At 40.1% G+C, this 12,450-nt stretch overlaps 1 protein-coding gene across 1 annotated transcript in view; it reads left to right on the top strand.

Moving 5' to 3' along the window:
• plppr5b (phospholipid phosphatase related 5b) overlaps positions 1-12,450 on the top strand; it is a 110,308-nt gene that overhangs the window by 27,996 nt on the left and 69,862 nt on the right. The window contains exon 3 of the mRNA XM_034705861.1: positions 10,018-10,206. Coding sequence (XP_034561752.1) covers positions 10,018-10,206 — 189 coding nt within the window. The remainder of the gene's footprint in view (positions 1-10,017; positions 10,207-12,450) is intronic.

The raw sequence follows: 12,450 nt of genomic DNA, 5'->3' as shown, positions 1-12,450 counted from the left end.
CTCAGAACTTCCCTTGTGGTTACCTGCAGTCATGATAAATTTAGGATAGTACTAATAGCAATGTCTTAATGCCAGCATTACAACATGTTTTTCAGGTTTTCAGTCACTCACAAACAATATTAAAGTGTTGTCTTCTTTTTCTATCACTGTTAAGCCTAGCCAAGAGACTGAACAGTTATTTTTACTACGAAAAGACTCTCACTAACTCAAAGGCAAGGAACACATTCTGAAAAGATGACAGCTTTAGTGCCTCATGGGGGCATTCAGCATGTGTTATGATTCATAATTTTCCACGACTTCACTCATAAACAATCATAAAAACAATAAGTTGTGACAACTCAACACAGTTCATGTTATTCCTGAGTGGATATGATGTGTTAAAAGCATAGACTGTATAATACATGGACGTAGCCTCTGTGATGTCACCTGGGAGTTATAAAGCCTACTGTCGGTGGACACCATGTTGGAAAAGTTGACTCAATCTAACTTTCAAATGACCTAACTACAGGCAAAGAGGTAGAGTTGAGGCCTTTAGCTTCCTTGCTAACCTGCAGTGTGCCTGCCTGTCAGTCAAGTCAGCAATCCCTCTGATAATACAAAACACTTAAACCTAATATCTTTGAAACTAGTGAGTTATAAATAAGTCTGCCCCCTGTACAGTGTGTGTTGTTAGAGACATAAGCCACACACGCTAGGCGCGCCAAGCTGCTGTGTGGAGGAACAGGCTCGAAACAGATGAGGAGCAGGCAAATCTCTTGGTTGGGGACAGAAGGCTGAGGTAGTTACCAGGGCAGAAACTAGGAAGGAAGGTTGGGGACAGGCAAGGTCGAAACCGGGAGATCAATCCGAGGAAGAGTGCTGGAGAGTCTTGCATAGCAGAGAACAATCTGGCACTGAGTGAGCTGAGACCGGGAATTAGATACTAGCAGCAGGTAATGAGAAACAGGTGATTTGTGTCGACTTAATGAGGAGAGTGTGGTCCAGGTAAACAAAGGGAAACTGAAGGGGAGTGGAAATGTACTGGGCTGAGAGGCTGAGCAGGTATGGCAGGTGATAATTGTGACACTAGTGGATATTCGAGGAACTGCAGTTTCTAGCACATCCTCATCGACTGCATTCCTAAAGGCTGGAGGTTGCCCTTTTGTTGAAAGAAATGTTTCATTAATTACCTCACCTTTAATACATTATATTAGTTTTCAGTAATTAAGATTCAAATTCTATAGTAGAAAGATTAACATGTTTTTTAAATACCTGAATTTATACTGCACTTGCCTCAACACCAACAATGACACCTTAATGTATGTCTTGCCTTTGCCTACACTTTTTGTTTATTACCCAAGTGTAGGCTTTTAATTATTTCATGGAGTTAAAAATTCTGATGTTTGTAAATGTATCCAGAGATCCAGAGCACACAATTTCGAACAGCAGGTCTGTCTTTTGCTTCAGACTGCAGCTATGAATTCCAATCTAGTATCAACATTAATATTCTACAGAGGAACAGGACCTCTGACTTTGCCCCTGAGTTTCAATGTAGTTCAACTAAAGTGAAATATAATTTTTTTCTTTGAAGGAGTGGCCAAGCAGAAAGTATTATTCTGAAATGATGAATTAAAGATTTTGGTTATTTTCTGACATTTCATCCAGCACCATGAACGCCATGAGTTTCTGGCAAGAAGAAGCAGAAGCAGTTGGAAATCAATCACATTGACTATTTAGCTAGGCAACATAGTGGTGAAGAAAGATAGAGGTCAAGAATGCAAGCAGGCAACTAGTCAATTAAAAGGAAGAGAAAGAAGTAATTATGTTATGAAACTGTGTGAGTGGTGAAACTGGGCAGTGAAATGGCTGCAGAATGCTCCTGTATCATAGCGCTTTATCAGTTCTAGTTCCTCCTCAAGTGATAAATACAGAGAGCTACCACCCACTGGCATAGAGTCATTAATTTCCAGGAAGTTCAAATACCAGTCTCTGTGGTGTCTTCAAGTGAAACGTGTTATTATTCATATTCCAATACTTTGATTTATGACTAGATTTTAAACTAATGAATATGTGCACAGCCTCAGCTTTACTTTGTTTCGTGTTAATTACCAAATGAGGAATGTATCATTGTAAGCTTAACATTGATTTGTTAATCAGAAATGAGTTGAAGCAAAGGCCCTAAAGCAGAATATTGTGCACCTTCATGTAGGCTGGTGACTTTGTGCATGTAGAAAACACACGAGCTGCCTCTGCCCCAGCCTTCAATCTCCACTTCCGCCCATGCCTGCCACAATTATTTTCTTTCAAAAAAAAAAAAAGGGGGGCCTGCAGGAACAGTCCTCACATCAACGGATCGCAAGAAAGACACTGCATGAATTTCTTATGAAGTGTGACATACCAGATAAGCATGGGCTGCTTGAAGCATGATACTTTGAAGTTTTCTCTCCTGCCACTCTGCCTTTAGTGAGAGCTCTTTATTCACATGTTGTGATAAAATCACATCTCATGAGCAATTAAATCAGAAATCCATATAACTAATTTGTATTCTTGATGATTCACACTTATTTAGCAACTCTTAGCTGTTGCTTAAATTCTTGTAAAAAAAGGAAACACTGTGAATGTGTGTGACCGAGAAAGACTGATATGCATTTCAAAGTGATGTGTGTGCTTGTTAGCCAAGGTATTTTTGCATGCTTGGTTCAGTGATGTATTGACTGAATCTGGGTCACACTGCTGCCGTTGGCATAATAGTGTAATAAAATACAATGTAAGCATTTCTCATATCTCAACCACAACATATCTATTTATAGATTCATAGTCAGTCAGAGTGATGTCGTCTTGGCAGCCTATCAGCTCATTTTGAATGATTTAATATCTTTAGCATTTATCATAAAGGGAAATATTTATGACAGAATCCAGTAAAATGTTGGCAAAGATTATTTTGCTGCACGTGTAAGTCTTGTGACTCTGTGAAGGGCCAATTAACATGTTGAAACTCTGGATACTAGTACCTTCTTCCCCCTAATTTAAAGATCTCTAAATCTCTCTGAATGGAGGTTATTATGATATCTCTTTTGTGTACAGTCATGCTCTGATGATCCTTTGTTGGGCAAAACCAAAAAGAAGTTGAGTGTCACAGTTTGGAGAAACGAAGAAGACCACAAATGATGCAGACTTTAAATTAAAGGCTTTAATGAAACAAATAAATTACTGAAACCAAAGTCCACGAGAAAGTCCACAAAAGAGAACACAAGGGTTTCACGAAGAGGAGGAGAAGGTAACATCACAGGGAACAGGACTCAACATAATGATCTGACACAGAAGGGAGGAAATACAGAGACTGAATACTGGGGCAATCAGACCCAGGTGAGACAGTGAGACTCAGGTTGAACTAGGGTGCATTCAAGCTAGAGGGAAACACAAGGGCAGGAAGTAAAACTCAACCAGATACACAGGGGTCAAGAACTACAAAATAAAACAGGAAACACAATAGACTTAACAGGAAACAAGTGAAAAAAACACACAATGAATACAACATGACATGAATCACAAATAAACAACACAAGCAATACATGTTGATAACTCATAACAAACAGAATACACAGGGAGGAAACAAGACTGAAACACAAGGTTAATCTAGAATATAAAACAGGAAATAACATGATACAATGCAGAACTTTAATATCCATATTATTATTGATTTATTATCTCAGTAACTTAAAGAATTGTGTACTCACCAAATTACAGCTGATATTTGAAAATTCTGTGACATAACTGAAAAGAGGTCCAGATGTTTAATGGACATCACACGACTAAGCAGATTATTACAAGGGTCGGACATACAAAGAGATATCAGTTTGCGATTAACTGCCATAAATGCAGACCTTTTGGTCCCCCCATTATAATGTATTGTAGAGTCATGTCTCTGTCTCCTGAGCTCAGCAGTTAAAGCTGCTGTTGGTAGACACAGCGTAAACATCAGTTCAGAGAGAGGGACTTCGAATGTCAACACTATCCCTCCCAACCAGATTTCCTCTTAGCCCCCCAACACAGTGTCGGTGTGTGCAGTCATGATAGTGTCGGACTCATAACCAATCTGAGGATGTAGTAGGGGCTGCCCCTTAACCAATCAGGACAGAGGATTGGAGAGCTATGATTGGTCCATCATAACGGGAACGAGGAGAATAATAACATTGCTTTATACATAGGCACTGGATTACTCCACTTACCGATGAGTTTATACCATTCCTACCAACAGCTGCTTTAATTTATGGATTTGAACACTGTCACAATCCAAATATGAGCCTCAGGTTTAGCATTAAATAGATTTTTTTTCTAGTCTTGGTGAAATCATTGATGGGTGCTAAGGTGTTAATCCTTGAGCTGATGATATCAGATCAGTTGACATCACCTGCCAACAAAAATAAAGTGCATTTACAACAACTAAATTATACAAAAAGCAGAAAAGGCATTCAAAGCATTTAATCAACTCAAAATAATTTCCCCTTTGTTTACTGTGGGAATAGTTAAAAGCAAATCTTCAGCTATTGTTTTGTTGTTGATGTGATCAAAACTGTTCTGTTTCCACATTAACTCGTCATAGCAGAGGCCCAAAAGGTAATTGATTGTGCTTTCATGTTCTGGACAAGTGTGTGTGATTCAGGCTCTGGGTCTTTAAATGCTTAAGTGCTGCTGCTGTGAAGTGGCACACCTGTATCAACTAGACAACAGAGCTTGTTAGTCCCTCCTCAGGGAGAGGAGGAAACTATGTCCTGCTCCTCATGATAAGACAAATACAATATCCTGTCACACTTTGCCCTGATGTCATATATGTACTGTAACAGCCTGTTTGCATCCTCTTATATATGTGAATGCCTTACAGCAGCAGATACATACACACACACACACAGACACACACACACACACACACACACACACACACACACACACACATAAACACACATAAACACGCATAAACACATAAACACATAAACACACAAACACACAAACACACAAACACACAAACAAAGGTTGTGTTAAGTTGTGTTAAGTTGCAGCCCACTCAGATACAAATCAGCTCCTGTATTGTTTCCTTCCTTTCGGTCTGGTTGCCATGGTCACATATGGAGCTGCAGCAGCAGCAGTGAGTTGAGTTTAGTAGTGTGCGTTCATGAGAGAAACAGGCACCCCCCTTTTTCTTGCAGCCTCCACTGCTGCTGTCCTGGCTGGCACGTCTGGTGCTGTGTTTACTTTTAACACTTTCATAAGGCTGGCCACACACTAGACAACTTCTAGATCTCAACTGATTTAAAAACTGTGGGAGACCAAACACACATAAGGACATTTCAGAACATATTAAAGGTGACATATCACGCTTTTTTCATCAATAGATATTGGTCTAAGAGGTCCCCAAAACATGTGACTATCCAATAGTATTTTGTTTTGAAATGCCCATTCAGTAGTGTGTGGACAGGCTAACCCCACATCCAGGAACATTATAAAGTGTTTGATCACCCAAAAGACATGATCGTTTACTGAACTGTGCAGGTGTTATATATGAAGCTTGCCATGCCTAAAGGATTGCTCAAAGATGTGCTGCTTTTTTATTCCCATTATAAGGGGGGAACAAATACTATTATTGTCACAATTACCTCACAGTTGGAAGAAATCAACTCAAGTAGATTTTTGGCTCCAGTCCTAATTTGCTGATACAGATACATAAATAATAATCCTGATACTTCAGTAAATGCAAATAGCAGACATCAAATATTGATTGTTATGTTGATTAATTATGTATGTAGCATGTGCATATGTTTGTGAAATACATAACAGGTGGAGCAGACCCGTGTACGCCAATTATTCCATGTGCTACTCAAATAGGATTAGAAAGGATGTGTATGAAAACATTACGCTGTCACAGACTAATTATCCTCACTACCATTACAGTACCCTGTAGTACCCTTATATTTCCTTGTTTGCCTTTGAATGTGTGTTATTTTGTGTGTGTGTGTGTGTGTGTGTGTGTGTGTGTGTGTTGTCTTATCATTGTCTCAGCAGTAGAGCAGTCTCTGCGAGCCTCCTTATAGGCTGAGCAGGACAGTGACAGATGGGCCCGTAGGTCTACAGAGGACTCAACTGTGTTCACAAACACACAACTGCTCACATGAAATGCTCTCTGATTGGCTGGATTTTGAGCTTTCCTTCTGCATGAATGATCCTGTGTGTTTGTGTTAGAAATGCATGCTTAATTTATGTAAGGGTGCAAACAATGTGCGCAGACTGTATGCTTTCCTTTGTATGGTGTTCATGTTAGTGTTACTCAGCCAATGTTCGCAGGTCTGGTGGACCTCATGTATTAACCAGAAATAGATTAAAAAAGTAGACAAATATCCTATGGAAGGCATGATTCTGAAATGTGTCACAATTTGTTTTTAAGGTCTACATGACCATGCCATGCCATGAAATTAAAGACGTTTTGACTGTTCAAAAGAAAGTGCCTAGGAATTTTTACCTGCTTTTAATAGAGAATATTATCACATTTAAAGTTGTCTAGCAACACAAACACTGAATCTATTTTAATCAGCCAACTCCTCCATAAAAGATGTATTTATGTTTCTATTAGCATGTTGCTCATTAGCTTGCAGGCATTTTGCTACTTTAGCTGTGTACATAGTTAAAGAGAAAAAAAGTCAGAACACTAAATGTCCTTTTCAACTTTTAATCTGGGCAAATAGCAAACACCAGCAACAAACAACGGATTTGTTTCAGCCCAAAGCCTTCCTCAGCATTGCAGGTAATAACCGGACGTTCCCCTTAAACACAGGAAGTAATTCACACATTTCACAATAAAACTTACAGGTGAAAAATCACATTTTTGTTTGTTTGGTTAGGATAACCCAAACCCAAAAACTGTTGCAATTGCTATCAATTTCTCTGAAAATGTCTACTTAATACAAAACCACAGTATACAAGAGTAAATCAGTTGTAAATCTTTGTATGCCCAAGCAGCCAGGACACAAATATAAACCAGTCAACAGAAAATAATACACTAATGATTCAACAGGAGGTTAGGGAAAGCATACCCTTGCTCTCTATCCCTCACTCTCAGAGCCCTAGAATTGATAAGACACAGAACTGACGTACTTTGCCACACATGTACGTAATATTGTCTTAATGACTGTTGTACCATATATCCCCACTCAAAAACTGTTAAAGAAGTAACTGATCCGTCCTCCATAATCACCCCTTTGAACACAAAGGTTTATGTTATTAAGCTGAGTGGATCTAGCAGTTGAAAACCTGCATCAAGACTCTCTTGTATGTTCGAGCATGAAGCCAGCAACATATCAATTTGGCCTACTTACCATTGAAATGGGGGTTGATGACGAAGTGACACAGTAATGACAACCATTACTCAAATCTGTCAGTGTGTACCCAGCTGACTCCGCACACCCTGCATCTCCATCTTTATCTCCATCTCTATCTCTGTTCACCCCTTCCTCTTCATCCGTCTCTCTGTCTTCTCTGACAGACTTCACTTATGGATTTGAGTGTGTTAGTAAAGCAGATAAATGGGTTTCCTGTGTTGGGCGAAGAGACAAAGATAGAGTGTGTAGGGTATGAAATAAGATGAAGCTTCAATGATCCATGTGAGAAAATGAGGTGGCTGCATCAATACAGCGTAAATAAATTACAAAAAGTAAATCGAACTTCAGAGCTAGTGGTGGGTACTTAGCATAAAGAAACCATTCCCAAAATTCAGTGGGTTGAAAGTTTCCAGAGTTATGATAAAAATATTAAGGATTCCACACAGCAGGAGAACACAGATGTATGGAAAGAAAATGAATATAAAGCTGATGAGCTGTTGGCTAAGAGCTGAAATGTAAATATTGTAGGCTGTGGTAGTCATCCTGACTGCCTGCAGGGTGCATGGCATCGTCTCTATGAAACTGAAAATTCCAAGCATTGAGGATTTCAAAATAATAGTTTGAGGATATTTTGAAGATGACAGTTGAGATCCCGCCCTATCCTCTCCTGTCCCATCCAATCCAATCCTAACCCATATTATCTGGTCATATCAAATACTATCTAGTCCAATCCTGTCTTATCTTGTCCTATCCCATCCTGTCCCTTCTGGTCCTATGCCATCCGTCCGGTCCTATTCTATCCTGTCCTATCATGTCCTATCATGTCCTATCCAGTTCTATCCTGTCCAATCCGGTCCTACCTTGTCCTCTCCTGTCCTATCCAGTCTTATCCTGTCCTATCTGGTCCCATCCAGTCCTATCCTGTCATAACCAGTCCTATCTGATCCTATCCTGTCCTAACCTGCCCTATCCCATCCTATCCAGTCCCATCTGGTCCTATCCTATCCTCTCCTTTCCGGTCCTATTGTGTCCTGTCCTACTCTATTCTATCCCGTCCAATCCTGTCCTATCTCGTCCTATCCCATCCTGTCCCTTCTGGTCCTATACCATCCTACCTGATCCGTCCGGTCCTATTCTATCCAGTCCTATCTGGTCCTATCCAGTCCTATACAATCCTATCTTGTCCTCTCCTGTGCTATCCAGTCATATCCTGTCCTATCTGGTCCCATCCAGTCCTATCCAGTCCTATCAAGTCATAACCTGTCCTATCTGGTCCTATCCTGTCCTAACCTGTCCTATCTGGTCCTATCCTATCCCCTCCTTTCCGGTCCTATTGTGTCCTGTCCTACTCTATTCTATCCCGTCCAATCCTGTCCTATCTCGTCCTATCCCATCCTGTCCCTTCTGGTCCTATACCATCCTACCTGATCCGTCCGGTCCTATTCTATCCAGTCCTATCTGGTCCTATCCAGTCCTATACAATCCTATCTTGTCCTCTCCTGTGCTATCCAGTCATATCCTGTCCTATCTGGTCCCATCCAGTCCTATCCAGTCCTATCAAGTCATAACCTGTCCTATCTGGTCCTATCCTGTCCTAACCTGTCCTATCTGGTCCTATCCCGTGCTATCGCTATCGCGTCCTGTCCTATGCTTTTCTTCTTTCCTCTCTGCAAACTTGTGTGGCAAGCCATTTACTCTTTAAGTAATAAAAATGATGGGACCATGCTTTTTAAGCTACGTCTTACATAAAAATGCGTATGCCAGCATGTATATTAAAACTATTTTTGTTTTCTGCAATCTCTCCTCATTTCAACACACAACAGGGGGGGAGAATTCCCAGCGCTTCTTTAATGAGAAACTGTATTTCTAAGAGGTTGTCTTCAGAGGTTGCATTTTGTCTCTAAATTATTTTGGTTTGAATACCCTGACAGAATTCTTTGTCTGCAGAGATGTAGTGATGTAAAGAGGAGATCAGACTAAAAGACTTCAAAGGTATTTAGGCTTCTTCTAGTGTGATGAAATACTCACACTTTGCCTTCTACATGTCCCTTGCTTGCAGCCCTTTCTCATTTCTCTCTGATGAAATATGGGCTAAATGTAGAGAGGAGAGCTTCAGCCTCTGCCAGTGGTCGAGACACATGACGTCGACCACCCTCTCCCTCCCCCTTCTCCTATCCCTCTTTTCCTTCTTTGATTCTTTTCTTCAGATTTGCTCCTCAGTGAATTGGTGAAACATGGCAATACATGCTTTGGTTCTATGTTAAGTTCATGCACACACACACTCGCACAGAAGCACACACAGAGAGAGGGAGCTGTCAGTCCCACTGTTCGCTTACACGTCTCCCTAATCTGTCTTTCTCACTCACACACACACACATAGGCTCACACATCCTTACACTCGCTGTCCCTCCCTCTCTCTCTCTCCCTCTCCCTTCTCGCTCCCTCTTTTGCTCTCACTCACACACATTAACACACAGTCTGTAGTTGCAGCAGCAAGAAGCGGAGGGAGTCTCCACAGAGAGCAGCTCATTGCGTGCAGCCGAGCTGTCATGAGCCGGTCAGCAGGAGTCGGTACTGCCGGGGAGGAGGAGGAAGCTGGGTAGGAAAGAGAAAAGGCTTTGTTCTAATTAAATGTCTCTCGCTCTCCGTCTGCATCATGCTGTACTTCCAGCTGGTGATCATGGCCGGGACCGTCATGCTGGCCTACTACTTTGAGTATACCGACACCTTCAGCGTGCACGTGCAGGGCTTTTTCTGCTATGATACCGCCTACACCAAACCCTACCTGGGACCGGAGGACAGCAGTGCCGTCCCACCCATCCTGCTCTACGCTGTAGTGGCTGGGCTGCCCACGCTGCTGGTGAGTACACATTGCATTTGGCAACTTCAGCCATGAGATGTGCAGGTTCATTGATTGTCATTTGTGAACCAATCCTGGGTTCAGTTCACAATCATGTGGAATTATCTTCTTCTAAAAATCTCTTTCAAATGAAAACTATTCATCCTGGTTTTTCTTTATTTCTGAGCTGCTGCTATATTACAATTACTGTCACACTGAATCAGCTGTCAAATGACAAAATGCCTACCATCTGACGAGTCAATTAATCAAAATAATGACAAACATTAAGTCAAGGGAAAAATTAGCCCAGACCTGCCAATGTGAGCTTTCAGTCGGGGTTTTTTTTTATTTACATTTTTCGGTGTTAGTTGCACAAAGTCACCATTTTTGATTTAACATTTTTAATATAGCTGTTAATGAGAATATTTGTTCATTACTTTATCACTCAATTAATTCATTGATGAAAATATAAATTACTACTATGTATAATGCAGCAACGACTTTTGACATGTGCCATCCATGACAAATCACAAATGACAAGATTTTATTTGTTTTAATTTCATAATTGCCTTTCTATAACTAAATGAGCAAATGTGAATTTGAATTGTATGTGTGTATTGGTTGATTTTTTTGGCCACTTGGGGGCAGTGATACAAGTTTAAAAACAGGAATGACAAGTTATCACCTTACTGTATGTTGATATGGGGAATGTGTAGGTAAACAGTTAAAATTCATCCATCAGACACTGAGTTGCCAGGAGTTGACACACAAACAAAGTCTGAAACGATGGATGTGGAAGTTCAATATTGTATCTCCTGATAATCGAACTTTTAGCTGCACTTGAAACAACTGAATACTGCTTGAAAGCAGGGTGACATTCTTGATTGGATATACCAGAATAATAAGCTGTAGTGGTTACATTATACATAAAGTTAGCATATACCTGTGAGCTATTGTTGCTATTTGTACAAAATTTTAGACGAGCTAACTCCAAAACATGACATTTGGCTTTGTGTCATGATACGATGCTCAGAGTGGTGTAATACCAAGAGCTGTGCTCGGTTTCAAGCATGTCCAGGGCTGGATTATTTTTAAAATGACCTCATCAGATCACATTTACAGGGACATAAAGATTGATTTTTATGTCACAGCTTGGTCTAAAAGACAGATTGTGAAACTTTGGTTGGTATCTGGTTGGATTTAATTTCTTTATCATGAAATAATCCAGCAATTGTTTCTTCAGTGATCAGACTGATGAGTAATTGGTCACCATGCACTTATACCAGTGAATAGTAATGTGGTGGTTTTTCATGTTTTTTTATTTGCACAATTAAAGAAATACACAAGAAAAAAGAACAAAGATAAATAATGAACAGAGGCAGAAACTCAGAGCTTATTTTAAGCCTCCATCCAAATGTTCTAATATCACAAATTAATAAAAACAAATACTAAATTGACACCCACATAAATACACTAGTTGATTTTAATAATAAAATAACAAAAATATCCTTAATTAACAATTAATATATAACAGTTATTACATCAACAGAATTCAAAAATAGAAATTATGAATATGAGCTGTATGGATACCTGTCTATTAGTATGTGGTTGAGCAAGATGTTATATAACTATATTGGCACAACAGTGATAATATTAGCATTAGCATAATGCCCCTGAAACGTGTCGGGAATTGACTTCTACAGGTAAAACACTTAGGAGGATGAAGAAATAAAGTTCTACATCCATCTGCATACAATCCTTTGGTTCATGTCTCACCTTTGATCCATAACAAATAATGAGATCAGGTGTATAACAACCTGCAGAGACCTCCTTGTTCCATCATAATAACTCCCTGGCACCTGAACGGATGCTGCTTGTGTTAGGTTTCACTGCTCCTTCATTAACTCTTCCAATTACAGGCTGATTGTGAAATGAACTTATAAAACGTGGCCATCAGGGATGCATTGCACCTTGAATGTTAAGTGCAGTGATTACAGCTGCAGTAGCTTGTTGGAAGTTTACACACAGTGAGCCTGCTCTGGCTGGATGTAGGGATGTCTGTACGCCTCTGCGTCTGTTCCTCTGCTCAAACTGTTTGGCTGCTTGTCTACAACCACAGGCAGGCACACGCACGCACACACACACAATACAAATCACTGTAAATAACTGAACACAGCTTTGGCATCCTTGTATACTGCACAGCACACAGTCTCAAAGCAGCAGTATTACATTAAAGCAGATTTATCAGCTGCATAAGGATGCTTC

Source organism: Notolabrus celidotus, chromosome 17, assembly GCF_009762535.1.
Source record: "Notolabrus celidotus isolate fNotCel1 chromosome 17, fNotCel1.pri, whole genome shotgun sequence".
Classification (NCBI taxonomy): Eukaryota; Metazoa; Chordata; class Actinopteri; order Labriformes; family Labridae; genus Notolabrus; species Notolabrus celidotus.
The sequence above is the reverse complement of the archived record's forward strand: the minus strand, read 5'-3'. Positions and strand labels throughout refer to the sequence as shown.